Source organism: Erpetoichthys calabaricus, chromosome 12, assembly GCF_900747795.2.
Source record: "Erpetoichthys calabaricus chromosome 12, fErpCal1.3, whole genome shotgun sequence".
Taxonomy (NCBI): Eukaryota; Metazoa; Chordata; class Cladistia; order Polypteriformes; family Polypteridae; genus Erpetoichthys; species Erpetoichthys calabaricus.
The window spans coordinates 56,269,834-56,292,875 of record NC_041405.2 but is presented as its reverse complement, the minus strand read 5'-3'; the positions used below and the strand labels follow the sequence as shown (position 1 = coordinate 56,292,875).

The window sequence follows — 23,042 nt, the reverse complement described above, 5'->3', positions numbered from 1 at the left end:
CCCCAGTTCCTGTTGCTGAAAAATTTGATGCAGCTTTTACCATGCAAAAAATTATGTTAGAAATTTTGCATTGTGTTCTAGCTGTTGTAGGTCTACACTTTTTAAATTACTTTCAGCCAGTTTCGTTTTTCTGTTGCTACCATGGAAAACTATTTTTAAAACACTTAATACGCCTGTTTAGAACATGTGCCTTTGCGAACTGACATCTGTTGATCATAGCTTTCAAAGAAAACTTCTACCATCTGTATTTGGCCCACACTATGCCCATTATACTGTCTTGTGTCAGTTTCTTTTATCCAGCATCCACTGCTGACTGGGTGATGTTTGGGTGATTTAGCATTTCAAAAGATTTACACAGTGAATTAAAGTTCTTCTGCAATCATATGGATACAGAAGTGGAAAACGTATGTTTCTGCATTTTTATGTTTCCAGCATGATGAAAACTGCTATGGCCTGTTTCTTATACCAGAGTAACCAAAAGCACATAAAGCTGGTTCTGGATTTAATAAGATTTAATAAATAATATAATACGTAAACATTTTGTAATGTTTTTGTGTTGAATTGGACAATTGGTTGTGGAGAAAATAGACAAAACACTTTGTTTATTGTTAGATTTATAATTTCCATGCACCCTGCTCTCCATTTAGACTGACTTATTCTGTTGTTTTTTTCATTGTCACCGTTACCCAATGACATCAAAGACATGGCAAGTATTATGTGCAATATCCCATACTCCCATGACTGTCACTGGTGAACTGAAGTGGGCACAGTACATTTCATCTCTTGTCAAGAAGGCTTACCAGTGTTTCTTCTTCCTCAGACATCTGAGGAGAGCTGACATTTCTCCATCTGTTGTTACAAACCTCTACAGATGCACAGTAGAGTCCATCTTTACTAGCTTCATCATAGTCTGGTAAGCCACCTACTCGGTTCAATATAGTAAAGCGCTGCAAATGGTGGTGAAGGTGGCACTGAATTTTACCAGCATTAAGCTGCCTTCCATTCATTACATACATAATGCATGCTGATCACCAAAAGCAAACTGGATAATTAAAAACCTCAGCCACCCTGCACAGCTGCTTGTCCTACTCCCACCTTCTGGCAAACAGTGTCACTCAAGCCAGCAGATTCTGGGACAGTTTCTTTACACAAGTAGGTAAAGTTTTTAAACTGTTAATTATAAGAACAAACATTCAACATATACAGTGTACTGTCCAGCACATATACTAGAAGAGTGCCCTAAGGTAAAGAACCCAGATTGAGAGTGCAGAGTAACTCGGTTGTTCACATGTTCTGCTCTTCCCTCTAGGAAACAAAAGATGAGGCATAGGAGGAAAAGCGACCTTACTTCTAGAAGAGTCCAGACATCCAACCAACTATGTAAACAGAAGGAAACCGAGAAGGTGGCTTTCATCATAGGACAAGCCTCTAGAGGAGAAGGAGTTTGCTCCAGCAAGAGTAGGATTCAAGCCTAGATGGCAAAATACTGAACGGCGGAGCCATTCTCTTTGTATTCTGTTCTTTTTTCTGCTGACAATTCTTTTTTTTTGTTATGATAATTAAATGGAGTACCCAGAGGTCTCCAGAGGTAAATAAGGGATGCATTGTTCCTTCCACAAACCATCTGTTTGTTCACTCTAAAACTTTCAGAGCTGCATTAAGACTGGAGCCGTGACCATCACGGAGTGAAATGTTTTAATCTGCCAGGATGTCACATTTACTTTTTAGTGCAACTTAGTAACATCATCAATACCACAGGTTCACATAAACTTTAATAAATATTTTATTAGAAAAAATATATTTTATACAGAATATAATACATAAACATTTTGTAATGTTTTTGTGTTGAATTGTATCATAAATAAATAAAATAATTGTGCTGTACATGTCTGTTTTTAAAAAACCTTTTTCCCACACGAAGGTTTAATATAGAATTTAAAAGAAAAGAAAAACACACAAATATGAAAGCCCTGAAAATCTTTTCAACTGACAAACCATTTGAGAAAAATGTCACACAGGGCAGAATATTGCTCAGGATCCTCTTTTTTTATTGCACTCAAGTTGAATCGCCTCCAGGTGAATTAGGTTTCTATTCTATTTCGTAGTATCTTCTTACATTGCGACGCCTGCAAATGGCAAACTGAGGAGAAAAAACAGAAAATAGATTTTAATGATCACTGTGCAGCCAAAGCAAAATAAGACCCTGACTAAGACATTTGCAGAGGCTACTTGGAGTGAGCCTGGAGGATTGTAAGGCAAGGTGAGGTAGGGGGTGATGAGCTAAAGAAGGAACTCAAGAAGAAACTCAAAAACAATAATATACAAAATAATATGATCATAATATATACAAGTAACAGGTGAGGTTCTAGTTTTAAAACAATTTTTGTTTCTTTTAAGATTTTGAGTTTTTGCCTTTGTTTGTCACTCCTTGATGCTGCCATAGCTCCATGCACATTAATGCAATGTAGCCTATTAGCTAGTCCATTGGCCTTTGTACTGGACTTAAAGTTAATCTGCGGCACATGGTTAAAGAAACAGCAGAGGGATTGGAGATAATTTGCAGATATGCAACCTTGTCCTAAAATTGTTTCATGAAATCCTTAAGGATCTTGCTCATACTTCCATCCATCCATTATCCAACCCACTATAACTTAACACAGGGTCATGGGGGTCTGCTGGAGCCAATCCCAGCCAACACAGGGCACAAGGCAGGAACAAACCCCGGGCAAGGCACCAGCCCACCGCAGGGCACACACACACACACCAATTTAGGATTGCCAATGCACCTAACCTGCATGTCTTTGGACTGTGGGAGGAAACCAGAGCACCCGGAGGAAACCCACGCAGACACAGGGAGAACATGCAAACTCCACGCAGGGAGGACCCAGGAAGCGAACCCGGGTCTCCTAACTGCGAAGCAGCAGCACTACCCACTGCGCCACCGTGCCGCCCACATTTTCTATTTACTTGTGAGAATTCTCACATAAATACAGAAATAAATGTAAACAAATCCAACTATGTGGCATAAAAAGTGTACTGTGATTTGGTCTGTCAGGAGGAAACCACATCTTGAGGGGGTATGTGATTACACAGGAAGACTGAGTGCTGTGGTATTGCACACAGCTGGTCCTCTTCTAAAATGGCTGAATCTCATAATATTGGTGGGGTTTTTTTTTTTATCAAAAATGACATGCAAAAGCTATTTTACAATATGTGTGTAATCATAAGACGCTTTGCTCACCCACCTCCCCCCGGGGCACACTACACTCAAGCCACTTCGTGTCTCTGTGAAGGGTGGGAGGTTGAATGCACGCTAAGGAGATGCGGTCTGATCAGCTGCTTTCTTTCTGCTGCTGCTGCTGAGCTGCATGTTTTGCTTGTTGAGCTGCGCATTGATTATTTAAAAGTCTGTACAGCAACTGTCCTTTTGTCTCACTGCCTTGTCTCACGTGACATTAAAGTGTCTCTCACGGGACGTCAAATTGTCTTCCGAGAAGATCATCTATCGTCTCCTTCCAAGCCTTACAAGATTTTTTTTATAATAGAGAAATATTTTCTTCTGACAAATACATATTTTTGTGAAGAAATAACATCAACTTGAAAAATACCAAACTTATCCTTTAAGATTTTAATGCATTAACAAGTGTTTCTAGAATAAGTAAGAAAAGATATTTATGATGTAAGAATCTATTGCCCTCAGCCACATGTTTTATCTCAGCCTACAGGACTTCAGTTTACATGACCTTATCAGGCAGCCTTTGGAGCATCATAAACCCTAGTCTTTTAACATGCTTATTTTTAAGAAAAAATAACAGCACAATACCACAGCTTAAAGAACAAGCACTCTGTGTTTATAATGTGCACTACTTGCTCTCTTTATTTTGCTGAACTAGAAAAACTTCAACCTAACCACTATAATGTAATTGGAAAATGGTCTCCTCTATCACTAAGAATTTTGAAAAAAAATGACAGTTACTGCAAACACTAACCAACTTAACTTTCCATATTGAACATGTTTTCATATTCTTTCCAAATTTTTATTACTTTGTCTTGTTGATGTAGAAAGACTTTGAAATATATCTGTATACTGGGGCACTTATTATGCAGTCTAAATGTATTTGACACACAATTATATTCTATATATTTAACTGAAATTTTAAAATAAAAAATGTGGCATGAGTTAACAGAAACCTACACCAGATGCAGGGGTACACACTCCCATTCTCTGATTCTTCTTCTTCATTTGGCTGCTCCCATTTAGGGATCGCCACAGAGGATCATCCGTTTCCATTAATCCCTGACTTTTACAACATTTTGTGCCACACCGACTGCCTTCATGTTCACCCTCACCACATCCATAAATCTCCTTTTTGGCCTTCCTCTTTTCCTCTTGCCTGGCAGTACCATTCCTAATGTTCTTTTCCTGATGTACCCCTCGTCTCTTCTCTGCACGTGCCCAAACTATCTCTATGTAGCCTCTCTCACTTGGTCACCAAAATGTTGTACTTGTGTTGTCGCTCTCATATACTAATTCCTAATCATATCTATCCTTGTTACTCTGAGCAAATAGATAGATAGATAAAATATCACAGCATCGTTGCAACTTAGCTACTTCCAGCTCTGCTTCCTGTCTTTTCATCAGTGCCACTATTTCAAAACCATACAACATAGGTGGTCTCACTATGGTTTTATAGACCTTCCCTTTCACTCTTGCAGTTACTCTTCTATCACAAATCACTCCTGTTGCTCTTCTCCACCCAGTCCACCCTGCCTGCACTCTATTCTTCACCTCTCTGCCGTATTCTCCATTGTTCTGGACTGTTGAACCAAAATATTTAAATTCATCTACCTTCACCACCTCAGCTGCACCCCTCCACTACTTTCCCTCTTATTCATGCACATGCACTTCATCTTACTCTTATTGACTTTCAGTCCTCTTCTTTGCAGTGTGTACCTCCACTTCTCCAGGTTCATCTCAGCCTGCTGCCTATATCTCACAATGACATCCACAAACATCATAGTCCACAGAGACTCCTGTCTGGCCTCATCTGTGAACCTGTCCATCACTATTGCAAACAGGATCTTTGATGTAATCCCACTCTCACCTTCAACCAGACTGTCACTCCTACCACACTCCTGACCACAGTCACACTGTCCTCATACATATCCTGTACCACCTTCACATACTTTTCTGCTACTCTCGACTTTTTCATGCAGTACCATAAGCTGGAACCCTGTTTTACGCTTTCTCTAGGTCAATCTAGATTAGAAACTCTACTGTCATCTCACCTGAACATCTCCATGCCTTCATTGGTATATTGTCTGGGCCAATTGCTTTTCCACTTTTCATCCTCTTCACAGCTTCCCTCACTTCAACGTTGCTGATCCCCAGTGCTTTGTGATTTACTATCTCCACTTCATCGAAACCTAAGTTCTGTCTCATTTTCTGTATTCATAAGTTCTTCAAAGTACTCCTTCCACCATTTCAACACACTCTTAGAAAATTTACATCTGCATCCTTTATTACCCTGACCTGCAGCACATTCTTCCCCAATTGGTCCCTCTGTCCAATCGGTACAAGTGCTTTATTCCTTCTTTTGTGTCCAGCTTCTATATAGCTCAACATACATATATTCCTTAGCCTTTGCCACTTCTCAACTCACTTTGCACCACATCTCTTTGTACACCTGTGTGGTTTTGTCATTTCTCTGGTTATCCCAATTCCTTTTCACAAACCTCTTCACCTTTCTGCCTTTCTGAACTTCCTCATTCCATCACCAGGTCTCTTTGTCTTCGTTTCTCTCTTTAGATGTTACACAAAGCACCTTCCCATAGCCTTATCACTTCAGCTATGATGTTCCAATCATCCGTCATGTCTTCACCACCACCCAGAGCCTGTCCCACTTTCCCTTTCAATTTCATCCAACAGTCTTCCCCTTTAATTTTCCACCACCTGATCCTAGGTCCCATTCTCATCCTCATTCTCTTTTTCACTTCAAAATTCATCCTACATCACACCAATCGATGCTGTCTAGGTACACTGTCCTTTGCCACCACCTTTTACTCTAATCTCTTTCACATTGCATGTCCTACATAGGATATAGTCCACCTTTGTGCACCTTCCTATAATCTTATAAATCACTCTGTGTTCCTCTTTCTTCTTGAAATATGTATTCAGCACCACCATTTCCATCCTTCAACATCTATCTCCTTAACACCATACCTTCTCGTTACCCCTATCCCCTTCACCAACATGCCCATTACGATCTGCTCCAATCACCACTCTTTATTCTTTGGGTATACTCTATACCATTTTGTCTAAATCACTCTAGAAATCGTCTGTCTCCAGTCATGTCACATCCCACTTGCGGAGCGTATGCACTGATGACATTTAACATTATCCTGTGATTTTCATCTTTATACTCATCACTCTGTCAAACATTCTCTTCACCTCCAAAACACACATAATATACTCTTCCTTCACAATTACCCCTATACCATTTCCCTTCTTGTCCACAACATGGTAGAGTAGTTTGCACCCACTTCCAATGTTTCTGGCCTTACTTTATTTCCACTTGGTCTCCTGTGTGCACACATTTCATCTACTTTTCTCTGCTCTATCATATTGGCCAGCCCAACATTCAAAGTTCCAACTCTGAATTCCACATTCTTTCCCTTCCTCCTCTCCCATTGTCTTTGAACCCCCTTTCCCTCCCTAGTTCTCCTTTGCTTTCTTTGTCAAGCATTAGCATTAACTACCACATTCAGGACTAACTGGAGAAAGCACTGAAGGCATGGGAGGAATGTTTATACTGTACAAACAGTGTTCTGGCTGGGACTGAAAACTAGCAATCAGGAATTGTGACGCGAAGTATTAGCTTCTTTACCATACTCATAAAATATGTTATATTTGACTGTTTTTCACTAACAACAAAGTCTTACCAGTATGCAGCTAAGCAGTGGCAGAAGGAATAGGATGAAGGATCCCAGTACGATAATAATAATTCCCCAAAAGGGAAAACCTTGAGAATATGGTGAAGAAGGAATACTGTAATCTGTAATAAAAGGTAAAAAAGGAAATGGTTTAATTTTTTTTTATAAATAATTATAATCTATGTATAATAATAATTTTATTTGTTTTCTGCCAATGACATCCTGCTTTGACCATTTTTAAAATGGAAACAGTATAACTGACTTTAAAGTCTTCAAAGCAATAAGGTGAGTGAGAGGTGATGAAAAAATATCCCAAGTTACAAAAGTAAAAATATCAGAAAGTGAACATTTAGCACAAAAGAATGGAATTAGGCAACAACATACTGACATGACATAACCTTCTCAATTAAATTTATAGTCACAGTTGGCTGGTGTCTGTCCCAGCAGCATCAGGCACAAGGCAACAGCCAGCTCTGGACAGAGTAACAGTTCATCCTGGGCACTATAAATTAGTGACACCAGTTAGTCTACCCCACATGCCTTTGGAGGTGGAGTACTTGATGGAAAACCCATTGAGACAAAGGCAAATGTGTGAGTTGCACACAGAAAATGGCATGAGGAAACTGACACAGGCACAAAATTAAAATTACAATTAAAATTAAAATTACACTTCACTTTTATCAACTTATATTGATCAGTGGTTCATATATCATGGATGAGAAGCTTTATAGTCACAGTTTGAGATTTGTTAATAAAATGTGTTTAACATTTCTGCCTGGCAACTCATCTCTGGGCTGCTGAATTAATGCCTCAGTTTATAAGTCAGTTCTGACAATAGAATAGCAAGCAAAAATCATCAGCTTCTGCATATATTGTTGTTGCTATATGAAGCTGCTCAGCCACATAGCCATACATAAAATGAGATTAATCTTATTTTTGTTTTCCAATAATATGAAAAAACAGAGTTACTTTTAATTTGTGACATAACCAAGCAAATCATACCTTTAACTGTCAAGCTGCCTTTTCTCAGCTGATAGATGCCTCCCAATAGTGTCACATTATTGGTTGCATTTATAAAGATGTTCTCAGCTTTTACGGTGTCCACACATAATTTCCCATTGACAGTTTTGAAGGAACAACTACTGATTACTATCACAGATCCTGGACTGCAAAAAAAAAAAAAATCAGACTCCAAATCTAAAATGTCACACAGAAACTAAACAATTACTAGAGGAAGTATTATATCACACGCGGGCACTTAGGGGACAGTTTAAGGGCTCTAGTGATTGCAATTCCTTGCCACTCCAAGGTTTGGTGTTGTGTCCTAATGCCATTTCTCTTCCTCCCTTTGCAGACCAGAAGATTGACAACTGTAACACCATTGACGTGAATTCTGTGTCCACCTGGTCACACTGCTTCCTGCCAGAAGGACTTAAAACCAGAAGATCCATCACTATCTTGAGTCAGTTCATACTTTGACTTACATCTGAGAAGACATTCTCACGATTATTTTGAAATTTTTTTTGTTGTTTTGTCAACAATTATACGGGGTTCACCATTTGGTGTTCCAACTCTTTATGATCTCTTTTGTCTTTTGTTACAATTGTTATGTTGAAGTGATTTTGGCACTGTCGTTACAGGACAGGATAGACTGATTGCTATGGACACTGGCCACAAAAGGAGATGGACCTATCAAGATTATGTATTAGGCTTGTATACTCAAATAGCTCAATAAACTGGACTAAGGAGAATGTTTTCTGGATTTTTATGTAGTAGGTATAAAGAGTTCTTTTGAGTTGTTTTGCTTCATTTCTTAAAAGCGCATAGCTGTAGCTAACTCACAGTTTCTAGTATTTCTTATTTTATTGCTGACACTTGTATTTCAGCCAGGATTGGTCTTTTTTTCATTTTTGAGTTATTTATTTACATTAATGTTACTTTTGTCAATTATTTGCATCATTCTTTGTTTTTGATTATGTCCCTGAGTCTTTGTTAAGTGTCTTTTGTTTTGTGAGTGGTTCACCAAGAGGCAAGACCACCAGCACATTACTGCCAGTGACTGCCCATAGCCATATAAAGGTGAGGGTTTCCCACCATTCCTGGCAGTTCATTCAAAAGTTTACTTGTGTTCTTTTGCAGCTCTTGTGTTTTTGTGATATCTCTGCTCTGTTTTTTGACCATTCTCTGAATTACTGATTTGGGACGTTGTTTGTATTGGATTATCTTATTGTTTTGGTCAATTCCTATTACCTTTGTGCTCCACTGAGCTTTATTACTGTTGAAGACTATTTTGGAAGAATAAATAGTTTTATTTTATAAAGATCCTGTGTTTGCCCTTATATATAGTTGATGATTGATTATATTTCTCTCTTAATTTTGGGACTCTAGGTTTAAAACAAAATTAAAATTGTTTATTAATTATTAATCCAATTTACCAAGGACATACACTGCTAACATTATGAGGTCAGTTTAGTAATTCCCACAAAAAGCTGATGTAAGAGCTGAGTCACATTTTCTGAATCAGAAAAGATGGCCTTACCTGTGATATGTTCTAAATTAAAACTCATTTTGAGTGGGGACACTAGTAGTTCTTTAGATGAAGGGTGGTTCAAAAGGACTTGGAGGGCTATGTCTATCTGTGCAAAGGTAGAGGTATTGTTTGTAACACACAAACCATCAGTGCATGATTATATTTGTAGGATTACTACATTCTACTCCAGTGGGAAGGATCACCACTTTTCTTATACGTACAGGATGCAGAATAGGGAGACGCATTGGCTTTAAAAAATACTAAGCAATGCTTAATGTATTTAAAACATGGATAAGAAAAACAGCTAAAATGCCTTTGCTATATTGAGTTTTTGTTTTTTTTGAAATTCATCAGGTGAGTAGTAATATGCATTTTCATAAGCCTGAGATTCAAAACTATTTCCAGATTTCCAATTTCATGGATCCGAGTATTTCCTCTACTAGGGCCATCTAAAATGACTACAAGCTCAGATAAACAGTATCTACCAAATTCTTAGGGAGAGGGTGCTCAAAATGCATTTTCAATGCTCTGTTTAAATTCTGTTCTTTTCAGTATGTCCATTCATAAGTAATGCTCATGAAAAAGGAATGTTTTCAGATTAGTTTGTATTCCCGGTTTTTAGTAGCACATGAGCTGTTAATCTCAGTGTATCTTTGATGTCCATCAATGATTAGAATGCCTTCATTGTAAGTAAAGGCTACTGTGCTTTGAGACTACAACAGAGATACTCTTGCACACAATGTCCAGAGCATGTGACGATGGTAGCAAAGACAACAAGGGGCGTCACCTCTAAGACTAAGGTATCCATATTCTCTGGAAAGTGTGCAGTATGTTATAATTTGACATGCAGAGTAATTAGTTATACCTGTGCCTCCACCTTCCTAGTGTAATTGAGTTTAGAAGGACAACTTTAAGGCTAACACCACAGAATAACTTCAGATGCTTTATAGCTGGTAATATTAAATTAAGGTAATCTTTAAACAATAGTTGATTTATTAAAACAGGTAAAATGTGAAATGCTAAAAGTTTCCAAACTCTACAAATCAGGAAGACATTATTACCTTAGGTCTAATATTGAGCATGATTGGAAGTAGCCAGTTGCATCGCTGTTTTGGTATACCTGGTTAAGCTGTAATAAAGAATTTATTGTTAGTTAGTTATTTGTTTATTTAATTTATTCATTTATCTAATTATTAAGATAGCAATGAATCATAGTAATTTTACTGAAGCAGTACATTTTTATATAAATATATATACTGTGTACTGCAGTGGGCTGGTGCCCTGCCTGGGGTTTGTTTCCTGCCTTGCGTCCTGCGTTGCCTGGGATTGGCTCCAGCAGATTCCCGTGACCCCTGTAGTTAGGATATAGCGGGTTGGATAATGGATGGATGGATGGATATACTGTGTATATTCCACAAAGTCTGTACCCAATTGGCATTGCACCTGATCCCCACTCTTTGCCATTTGCAGTAAATAGACAATGAATGACTACAGCTTTACAGAGCATTGTATTTCATTTTTAGAATGTCTGATTTATTTGGGAAATTTTTGGAGCAATATTCAACATTTTAGTTAATTGAAAATTAAATTACTTAATTAAAAAATGAATTTTATTTATTGTTCCAGTTCATCATGCAGTATTTCACGCTAAATCTCTCAACCAAGGATGTTTTCTTTTAGCTGCAGGTCACTGCAAATACACAATATGATAACATATCAGCCGGAGAGGCAAAACAGGTTTAAAAACAGAAGAGGGGGATCATGGAAACACCTGATCAAAAGAGAAAGTCCCTCAAAATTTAAAGATTTAGCAAATTTTCAAAAAACAAAAGCAAAATGGAATCAAAATAGTATTCCTAAAAGGCAAGTGTGAAATTTTGCAAAAAAAGTACATAGACCAAAAAATAATAAGAAAATGAACTTCTAAATCTAAATAGAAAATCCAAAACTCAAGAACCAAAAGAAGTGGTAACATCAGTGTTTCATTGAGGGACTTAAGCCTCTCACCCTAATATAAAAGCTGAGTCCCTCAGCTGCAATTACTGGTGCCCCAAGGTCCAACGTACAATGCATGAGGCATAAATGTTATATTGCTGTTTTGTCTTTAATTTATTTCAGCCTATTTATGCAATTATCCCTTCTTTTTTGCACTGTTAGAGCATTTTTGAATTCAAAAATTTTATCTTTGGTTTTGCTTTCTCATTATGACTTTATGTAATGATTTTTGTATTTTTATTTTTACCATTTCATTGCAATATTAGTTACAGTTCTCTTACAGTTGCAGCCATTTGTTTACGTGGTGTTCAGGTTACAACTGGTTGTGCACGGTTCGTGACATCACAGAGGCAATGGGATAAAAGGTCATCAATATTAACATGTCTCTGTCTGAGATAACGAATAACACTAATACTCTTTACAGTTCAAAAACTCTACTTTTGTTGGTACTTTGTTAATAATCTCTTTGCTTTTGTTTTTTGACACATTCTTTGATTCTCATCTATGGATTTGTTATATCGATCTTTTAAATTCCTTTGACCTTTGCTAGTCTTCTAAATATCTTTTTTTCTGATTCTTTTCCATCATGTGCCATTTTTTAAATTTAAGCACAATAATAATACATAGCGATGTAGCAATGTACAACGTTAAGAAATTAATGCACAACATAATGTTTACAAAAAACATACTCAATAGCAAAATAATTTTCAAAAGATAACAAACTGATTAAATGAAAGAAATACTTGAGCTGAGGATGAAACCTGGCAATACCATAACGAAAAGGGGGTTAGAGTCAAGACACCATCCTAACAGCAGAGCCTTGGAGATGCTATCCTAAATTTTTCAAAATGCCTGACATCTTGTTCATTCTAACACAAAGTAAAAACAAATTACTTGATAGCAGTAAATGCAGTCCAAGTTGCTTACCAGTGTAGTAATGTTAGCTTCTACCTCCTTGTACAGAGGGGAGGTTGTCACTCCTAAGTCACTTGTAAAGTCCATATTTGTAATAGTGAAGTTAATGTTAAATGATTTGTCTTCACTTGTGCAAACCACAATGTCAGATGTTGTTATGAAAGCAGAGGGGTTCAAAGTAGGGCCTAAAGAGTTGGAAAAAAATAACTATTGAGATTGTTAAGATAAACACATCCTGTAAAATGTCATATTCAGTCACTAAAACTCATCCTAATATTTCCAGATTGACTTCACAAATGGGCTCTTAACCCACTTTTGGAAACTTTGTAATTAGTTACAGTTAGAGTACTTGATATTTATCTGCTTTTTTTTTAAGATCATTTACATTTATTTGTTTTTTTTTCTTTCTTTGTTACTTCTTTATATATTCTTAATATTATTGCTTAATCTTATTTGTTTCTCTTTTCTTATAACTTTCTCTTTGACATCTTGTAAAGCACTTTGAGTTACATTGTTTGCATGAAAATGTGCAGTAGAAATAAATGTTGTTGCAAAGAGAAAGAGGAATTACCATTATGTGAAAAAGCAGGTGCACCCCTATACATATTTGAACAGGCAAACAGACACTCAAGCAAACAGTGCCTGCAGAAAACATTGATATAACTGAACAAATGATGCATAAAATTTAAATGGTGTATTCATACTCATAATCTAAATTAACAGAAGTGCTGATTTGTTGCTTAGAATAAAGTAAGTACACCCAGACACTTATCACCACTTCAAATCCATAAAATTAGAATCAGGTTAGAACCTTCTTTGGAAGTACGCTGGTGGAACATGTCTTATTTTAACTGCAGATATTTAGACTTTAATGTTAATAATAATAATTCTTCACATTTATATAGCGCTTTTCTCACTACTCAAAGCACTCTCCACACAGGGAGGACCCGGGAACCAAACCCACAATCTCCCACAATCTCCTTACTGCAAAGCAGCAGCACTAGCACTGCGCCACCTATGAGGATGCTCTCTTTGGTACTGGTGTTGTAACATAACATAAGGTTAAAAGAGCTCTCTAAGGCCCTCAGAAAGAAGGTTGTGGTTGCCTTTTGAGTCTGGCAGAGCAATTTAAAAAGCTCACCAAAGTATTCAAAATCAGTCATTCCATTGTAAGGAAAATTATCTACAAGTGATAAATGATCTACAAGTGACATGGATTTCAGACCGGCACTGTTTTGTCCAGCACAGGCCAACCCAATATATTCAGCACAAGTGCTAATAATTTGATACTAAAAGAAATTTCCAAGAACCCTAATATTTCATAGTGGGATCTGCAGATAACTCTTGCAAAGTTGCTGTTAAAGTGCAAGGTATCTACAATCAGAAAGAGATTGCACAAATTTGACATGCAAGAGGAGTGTGCATGGAAAAAAAGCCTTTATTGTCCAAATTGAGCATCAAAGCAAGAGTATAATTTGTCATTGAGCACATAGGCAAAGACCAGGCCTTCTGAAACAATGTGATCTGGACAGATGAATCAAAGATAGAATTGTTCAATCATAGCAGCAGTAAAAATATTTGGCACAAACCAAACATGGCATTTTAGGAAGAGAATGGCATATCATCTATTAGGCATGGTGGTGGAAATGATATGTTTAGGGTTGCTTTGCTGCCTCAGGGCATGGGCAGCTTGCAGTCATCAAGTCAACTATGAATTCTAAATTATATCAAAGTGTACTTGAGGATAATATAAGGCCATCCATCCTAAAATTGAACTTGAACCAAAAAATTACCTTTCAACATGCAAATGATCCAAAGCACTAATAAATCCACCAAGGAAAAGCTTGAAAAGAAGAAACTGAGGGTTAAGAACTGGCCTAGCCAAAGCCCTGATTTGAATCCTATTATGTTTTGGGTGTTAAATGAACAGTGCTTAAAAGAAAACCTACAAGCATCTTTCAACTGAAGGAATTTTGCATGAAGAAGTGCTCAAAAATTTACACCAAGTTGATTTCGAACACTGGTGGGCAGTTATGCAAAATGTCTCCAAGAAGTTATTTCTGCTAAAGAGGACAATACCAGCTTCTGAGATCTAGGGAGTAATTCCTTTTCCCCATTAGACAATTACATCTGTTGATACTTTTGTTAAATGATTAATAAGACTAAATTGCCTTGTGCTTTCATTCAAGTATATTGCCTTTATCTGCAGACACCATTTGCACGAAGATGTACTGTTTGCCTTTCTAAATATGTTGAAAATTCAACAAGTTCTGAGGGGTGTACTTACTTTTTCACACAACCGTATTATTCACTTCATCCACCAATATTGTTATTAAACCCACACAGGGTACACTGAAAGCTTGATCATTTGCAAGGAGAATTATTTATGAAGCAACCAGTTATCCCTCAGGACTACTCTAAATGATAGTGGAATCATTTCCCTTTTATTTGATTAGACCATTATCTGTTACTTTAACAAATGCTGCCTCCTTGGTCTTCATCATTTCTAAACATATTTATAATCTCTTAATAAAGACATGAAGGAAAGGATGATAACATTGAGCTTGTTATCATGTTAACATATTTTGTTAACATGATATTTTGTTAACATTGATATTTTGTTACCATGAGAAAAACGGTTTGGCAGTAAAGTTGTAAGATGATATTGTAATATGTAGTAAAGAATTTTGAATTGGCTTAGTTTTTACATACTGATTGTAATGCATTAGGTACTTTATTTTTGGATTTTCTAGATTTGGGAGAAGTGTCAGTTAACAACTTTAAAGTAGTTGGTAGCCATACATGTACCAATATATTTCAGTATTCCTCATTATACTATGAAAAATTAGTGCTGTTCAGTAGCTTGAATGTGTAAACTCATAACTGAAAAAGACTCATTAGACCTAATTTAATTTCTTGAAAATAAAAAATGCAGGTACCTTTTGATGATGATGAGGGTGAGCCATAGCTTCTTGTTGATGTGGTGATGCTGGAAGCTGTATCAAGTTGCGATAAAGTTGCCGGCAAGTGTGCAGTGAAAATATTCACAGTGATTGCAGAATTCCTTTCTGAAGATGTCAGTTGTGACAAATAAGCAGTGGTTGCACTGTCATTTAGAGGTGCTGATTTATTGGCAGTTACTACAGTATCATTAGTAGTCGTTGATGCTGATGCTGAGGTACCATCTGTTGAACCACTTTTAGATGCAGATGTGGAAGACATGGTAGCAACTGCAGCCTTAGTTGTCATCATAGATGCTGATAAAAAGTTACTACCTGTTGATGTGGTTTTGGGCAAAGTAGAATTTACTGTAGTGTTAATTTTATTCAGTGATGATGTGGTTGAAGTTGTTGTAGAATCCTTGACTAGTGATGCAGAGGATGGTGCCATAAAATCATTTTTAGTATGAGTTGCTAATGTGGTAGAAGTGGCTGTAGAATAAGACACTGAGGAAGGTTTTACTGCAGAGGCAGAGTAAAGGGAGGCTGATGTAGATGTAGTGACTGTAGTATCAAGGCTTGAATATTGTTTTAATGTAGATGAATTTCCTACAGAATCTGCTTTAGTGCTTAGTGTTGATATCCTAGAATCAGATGTAGCTGCAGACTTTGTTGTGTTACTTGTTGCTATGAATACAGTGGAGTTTGCTGTAGAATCAGTTGGCAATGATGCAGAAGAATTTGCAGTAGAAGCAGTTGTATTGCTAACTGTCGATGTAGTAGCATTGACAGTAATATTAGTAGCAACTGTTGATATCTGAGTAGAGACATTTGCTGTAGAGAAATTCTTAGTGTTGAATCTTAATGATGATGTGCCAGCCTTGGTGGATAATGATGGGGAGCCAGGGTCTGCAGAATCCATTTTAGTGTCGAATGTAAATGTGGAGACAGCTGGTGTAAAATCATTTTTAGTCACTGTGGATGCAGCTCTTGTAGGTGCTGATGTGAAACCAGTTGCGGTAGTATTACTTTTACCTGTGGGCAATGAAGAAGAAATTACCATAGACTGTTTTTCTGTCGCAGATGTTGATGTGAAAATATTGGCTGTAGAATCAATAGATATATGTTGTGCTATAGAGAAAGTTCCTGCTGAAATGGTGTTAGTGGTAAGTGTTGATGTGGAGGCATTGGCTGCAGAATCAGGTCTTGTGCTGAATATTGATGAAAGGGCAGTAGTTGACATGGATAATGATTTGGAAGATGTTTCTGTCAAATTTGTTGGAGAATTGGACACCAGAGTGGAGACAGTTAATGTAGAATCAGTTATGGGGAATGATGTTGAGGAAGTTACTGCAGTGTTAGTTTTAGTGCTGAATGTCAATGTTGAATCAATGATTCTTGTAGGTGCTGAATCAGTGTTAATGGAGATTGATGATGGGAAGGTATTGGTTGTAGAATTAGATCTTACATTGGATATTGGTTCAGAGGAAGCAGCTGTGATGGATAATGATGTGGATGAAGTTTCTATCAAACTAATTTTAGAGTTGGGCACCAGTGTAGAGGCAGTTGCCGTAGAATTGGTGGCAGATGTTTGCGTGGTTTCAAAGGAATCAACTATTGGCAGTGTTGAAGAGGAACTTAAAGTAGAACCAGTATTAATGCTAAGAGTCAATGTAGAGTCAGTGATTCGTGTAGGTACTGAAACAGAATTAATAGTGAGTGACGATGAGGATGCATTGCCTGAAGAATCAGATCTTGTATTGGGTGTTGACGCGGGGGCAGTAACTGTCATGGATACTGATACAGATGAAGCTTCTGTCAAATTCGTTTTAGAGTTTGACACCAGTGTCGAGACAGTTGATGTAGAATCAGTGGGAGATATTTGTTTTGTTGGAAAGGTATCAATTATGGGGAATGATGTATAGGAAGTTTCTGTAGAGCCTGTTCTAGTGCTAAATGTCAACATGGTATCAGTGACTCTTTCAGATACTAAATCAGAGTTAATAGTGAAGGATGATGTGGAGGCAGTGGCTGTAGAATCAGAAAGTTTACTGGATATAGGTAAAGACAAAGTCACTGTACTAAGTAATAATGAGGAGGAATTTTCAGAGCTAGACAATGGTGTGGTGGCAGTTTCTATAAAATCAGTGGCAGATGTTTGCGTTATTGAAAATGAATCAACTATGGGAAATAATGTAGAGAGAGTTGCTGTAGAATCACTTTTATTACTGAATGTTGATGTGGAATTAATAATTTCTGCAGGCACTGAATCAGAGTTAATAGTGAGTGATGATGTAGAGGCACTAGATGTAGAATCAGATCTTATACTGGATATTGATGAAGAGGAAGAAACTGTGCTGAATATTGATGAGGAGGTAGTTTCTGTTGAATCAATTGTGGAGTTTGGTAAAATTGAGAAAGTGGTCATACCTCTAGTTGATGATATGGGGGTAGTCTGTACTGAATCAGTTTTAGTGGTGAATACCACTGTGGTAGCAGCGGGTTTGTTACGTGAAAATGTCTGGCCAGTTGTTGTAGCATCAGTTTTAGTTATTGTAGCTGATGTTGAGGAAATTGCTGCAGAATCAGTTTTAGTGGTAGGTGTTGATGTTGTGATATTGGTTGTAAAATCCATTGAAAATGTTGGTTTTAAGGGGGCAGAATTTATTGTAAAGTCAGCTTTAGTGTTGGATATTAATGGGGAAGCAGTCATAATGGTAGATGATGATGCAGAGACAGTTTCTGTGACATCATTGTTAGTGCTGAATGTCACTTTGAAGGCAGCTGAAGCAAGTGTACTGAGAATTAAAGTTGTTGGTGTGGTGGTTACAGCTGGAATAAAAAATAAAAAAATTACATTTTACTGACATACTGGAATTCTATAAGGAAACAACTGAAGGGTATAATAAAAGTGGAGCTTATGCTATTTTTTGATTATCTGGCATTTGATAAGGTGCCACATGAGAAGTTGGGCATCAAACAAAAAGAAGTGGGAGTTCAGGGTGATGTTTTAGATGGGTACAGAATTGGCTCAGACACAGTAAGCAGAGGGTGATGTTGTGAGGAACCTTATTAGAATTGGCTGATGTTAAGAGTGGTGTTTGACAGGGTTCAGTGCTAGGGCCACCACTATTTTTAATATATTTAAATGATTTGGATAGAAATATAAGTAGCATGTTGGTTAAGTTTGCAGATGATACCAAGATAGATGGATTGGCAGATAATTTGGAATCTGTTATATCATTACAGAAGGACTTGGATATCATACAGGCTTGGGCAGATTTGTGGCAGATGAAGTTTAATGTCAGTAAATGTAAAGTATTACACATAGGAAGTAAAAACGTTAGGTTTAAATACACAATGGGAGGTCTGAAAATCGAGAATACACCTTATGAGAGAAATTTAGGAGTTGTAGTAGGCTCTACGCTATTAACTTCCAGACAGTGTTCAGAAGCCATTAAGAAGACATAATGTTTGATAAGGCACTATAAGGCCTCATCTGGAGTACTTTGTGCAGCTTTTGTCTTCATGCTACAAAAAGAACATAGCAGCGCTAGAAAAGGTCCAGAGAAGAGTGACTAGACTCATCCCAGGGCTACAGGGGTTGAATTATGAAGAAAGCAACACAAAATTAAGAGGTTACATGATTGTGCTTAAAATTATAAAGGGAATTAGTACAACAGATTGAGACTATTATTTTAAAATGAGGTAATCAAGAACACGGGGATAAAGTTGGAAACTTGTTAAGGGTAAATTTCATACAAACAGGAAGTTTTTCTTTACACAAAGATCCATAGACACATGGAATAATCTACCAAATTGTGTGGTAGACTGTAAGACTTTAGGGACTTTAAAAAACTAGACTTGATGTTTTTAAATTAGAAGAATTAATTGGATAGGACTGGCAAACTTTGTTGGGCTGAATTGCCTGTTCTTGTCTAGATTGTTCTAATGTTCTAAATTCAGCATGCTATTAAGTATTAATTTAAATGTAACAGTTACAGTCTATGGCTATTCTAAATTCACAAGATAAGCTCCTGTCTTTGAAACAATTGATTATTAAGATTTTAGGATGATGATCACTGTTCACTAAAAAAAGTTCTGACACCAGGTCAGCAAAATTGAAATCCATCAACGATGTTATTCATATTTTTAGAAATTGGTTTCAATCAGATTTGATTTAGAGAAGTAACCAACTCTCTTCCCTTAATAATGTTGTTAGTATTAGTCTGCTGCTTATTTTTTGTAAACATAATCACAAGGTTGCTCATAAGATTTCTTGCTGTTACCAGAGTGCCATGGGCAAAAGGTCAATGATTGATGTTGGGGCCATGTAATCTGATTTGTTGCCATATTTTCTGGTCATGCAAGTAAATATGAGTGCTGAGCTGCAAATTGATCACTATGTGGTAGTGTGCTGGCTCAGACAGATGGATGATTTTCCCTACAGACCTAGAGGTCCAAAATGAGCAGTAAAGATGTTGAGAGAGAGTAGTGTGTGTCTTAGTTATAGACTGAGGTCAAAATCCACCCCAGAAGCAGTGGCAAAATGCTTAAAGTTACAACTCATGGTCTCAACTTTGACACCAATTTGTAGATAATAATTCTAAGGGTAGCTGCCAAGTTGGAGAAATGTTAGCTAGAAGGTCTCAAGATTTTACTGAGAGGTCCTAACAAGGCAAGAATAAAGCAGCTGTGACAATAGACAAAGCAAGTCCTGCATGTATGTGGAGTTTGGTGAAGCCATGTAAAATTAGTTTTTTTGTGGCTTTAAAGTTTCTGGGGCACAACGAGAAACTCCTGAGCCCAGTGGATATGTCATTTTATTTGGAGTAAACAGTACAAGAACAATTTAATGAAGTTGGGTCCAGTTAGGTTGCTTAAGTTAATTCAGAGATGAAAAACCTTCACAGTGGTAAAGCCACAGAGGTTCATAAGTGGCAACAGGAAATGCTGATAAGCACTCATACTTTGATAGATAGATAGATAGATAGATAGATAGATAGATAGATAGATAGATAGATAGATAGATAGATAGATAGATAGATAGATAGATAGATAGATAGATAGATAGATAGATAGATAGATAGATAGATAGATAGATAGATAGATAGATAGATAGATAGATAGATAGATAGATAGATAGATAGATAGATAGATACTTTATTAATCCCAAGGGGAAACTTTGGACATGTTTCAGCTGAGTCACCTCTTTCATGTTGTGTGGAAGACATGGACAGTAGCTCAGACCTAAAAGAATAGACTGGTGGTTTCATTTTTAAGAAGGGGAAAAGATATTTTAGGTTCTAATTACCAAAGAATTACAATCATTAGCCTCCCTGAAAAGACCTTTGCTGAGGCACTGAAACAGAAAATAAGTTTTATACTTGAACATCAAATTCAAAAGTAGCAAAAAAAAACTTAATTTCTTGCTTTCTGACAAAAACATGATTCAGGCAAAAGATTGTTGTTTGTTATGACAAAACAGCTTTTGATGATGAAATAGACAAGTATTTATCAGGAAATAACTTTAATTTTTTAGTTTTAACATTTCAGTTAACGATGGAGCTACACAATTTCTTAACATCATTAAAATCATTTTATCTCTTTTATGAAGTACTGAGCCATTCTTAAAAATGCATTCATTAAAAGAATCTGCAAAGTATAGCACTGCAACCATTGGGTCCTGAAATGCAAAAAGTGTACCTGAATTGATTAATTAACATTTTTACACTCAAACTTTCTTCTTACAAAGAATCCAATATGAAAAGTTTGAGTTGGCGTAACAATAGCACACATCTGTAATTTAACAGTTTCTCTTATGCAATATTTAAAAGAGATTATTAACATTTTAAGGGATATTTTTAATGCATTGCCCAGAACTTCCATAGGGCCCACCTGTTTGAACATAATAACAATGATCTCTGTGCCAAAGCAAACAAAAGTAATTTGTCTCAGTGATTATAGCCTGGAGATAACTACTTCAATTATGATCAAATCCTTACAAGCAGACCTCTGCTGGGGACCCTTAATGCATTTCTCTAGATAAGTTGAAGAGAATGTCATACCTGTGGAGTCAGTGTTGGAGCTAGACCTCTGTGTAGCTGGAGTTGCTGAAGAATCCGTAGCAGATGACTGTTTTGTTGAAAGGGAAACAACTGTAGGCAGTGATGTGGAGGAAGTTGATGTAGAATCAGTTTTAGTCCTGGATATTGATGAGGATGCACTCATAATGATAGATGATGATGCAGAGGCAGTTTGTGTAACATCACTTTTACTGTTGAATGTCATTTCGGAGGCAGTACTTGTGGAATCAGAGGTAGCTGCAGGGTTTGATGAGGAAGTAGTTGCTGTAGAGTCAGTTTTGGTGCTGAGTGTCGATACAGTAGCAATGGCTGTAGAATCAGTGAAAGTACCAGGTTTTGATGTAGAGGAGGTTGGTACAGAGTCAGTTTTAGTGCTGAGTGTTAGTAAGGAGGTAGTGGGTGCAAAATTAGTGTTAAGAGTGGGTACTAATGTGGAGGAAAACACTGTCGTGTCAGAGTCTGATGCAGATGATATGACAGAGGTACTACTTGTTGTTGTAGTTGTAGATGATGAACTAGATGGGAGGGTTGATTCTGTTGTAGGTGACTGACTTGTGGAAAAAGTATGAGATGTTGAAGAAAATGATGCTGCACTGGTGGGTGATGTAGCAGCTGCCAAAGTAATTGAAGTGGGAATTACAGTTGTTGTTGTGGTGGTTACACCTGAAAGAAAAGAAAATTCGGAATGCTGATTACTATTAATTTAATCATAACAGTTATCATCTATGGAAATTCTGTAATCATTTCTGCCTACGCAATGTAAGGTCCTGTCTATAAAACATTTGATTATTAAGATTTTAGGATGATGATCACAGTTCATTGTGATGTGCTAAGCACCAGGTCAGCAAAACTGACATTTTACAACAATAATAACACATTTTTAGAAATGGTTACTTCTCTTAATAAAATTTAATTGAAGTCCAACAGTACCAACATTATTAAGGGGACAATCAGTCTTCATTACTTTTGTAAACATAATCACAAGTTTGCTCATAAGAGTGCCTGATTCCAGAGTGCCTTGGGACAAAGGTCATTGATTGATGTTGTAGTCATCTAACCTGATGTGTGGCTATATATTCAGGTCATGCAAGTAAATATGAGTGCTGAGCTGCAAACTGAACACTACTTGGCAGAGTGCTGGCTCAGACAGATGGAGGAGTTTCTCTACAGACCTGGAGATCATCAATGAGCAGTGAGGGTGTTGGAAGGGACTACTGAAAGTCTCAGTTCAGAGTTAATTCAACTCTCACTCCCAGAAGCTCTTCCCTTGTAGAGTCTGAATGAACCCTGTTCAAAACTTCAGTAGTGAAGGCACCTGAAAGAAACTGTAACAATATGGTTGATGGCGCTTATTATTGTCTCAACCGTGGGATCCATTGGTGGGTGATAATTATAAGGGTATTTGTCATGTTAAAGAAAGAGGCATCCCATGGAATTGTAGCAGAAAGCTTTCCAGATTGGACTGAGAGCTTCCAACACGGAAAAAATGTAGTAGCTGTTCAAGTAGAAAAACCAAGTGCCATATGTAAGAGGAGTTTGATGCAGCCATGTAAAATTACATTTTATGGCATAAAAGACATTCTGGGGAAAATTGAGGAACTCCTGAAGCCAATGGTTGAAATTGGGTCCAGTTGGGTGGTTGAA

The 23,042-nt window shown here is 37.1% G+C and overlaps 1 protein-coding gene across 3 annotated transcripts; it reads right to left on the bottom strand.

Moving 5' to 3' along the window:
- Positions 1–1,767: 1,767 nt before the first annotated feature.
- On the bottom strand, positions 1,768–21,677 carry LOC114662214 (serine-rich adhesin for platelets-like). 3 transcript variants are annotated; one of them, XM_028815604.2, is made up of 7 exons: positions 21,381–21,676; positions 15,313–18,144; positions 12,386–12,558; positions 10,525–10,592; positions 7,936–8,099; positions 6,943–7,055; positions 1,768–2,140 (listed from the first exon to the last, which is right to left on the bottom strand). In XM_028815604.2, the coding sequence occupies exons 1-7, from the start codon at positions 21,601–21,603 to the stop codon at positions 2,090–2,092; spliced, it is 3,624 nt and encodes a 1,207-aa protein (XP_028671437.2). In that variant the 5' UTR covers positions 21,604–21,676; the 3' UTR covers positions 1,768–2,089. The 3 variants fall into 3 exon arrangements, 1 of the variants encoding a protein (XP_028671437.2); XR_007936431.1 differs by lacking the exons at positions 1,768–2,140; positions 10,525–10,592 and having other exon boundaries at positions 21,381–21,677; XR_007936432.1 differs by lacking the exons at positions 1,768–2,140; positions 6,943–7,055; positions 12,386–12,558 and having other exon boundaries at positions 8,023–8,099; positions 21,381–21,677.
- Positions 21,678–23,042: the final 1,365 nt, after the last annotated feature.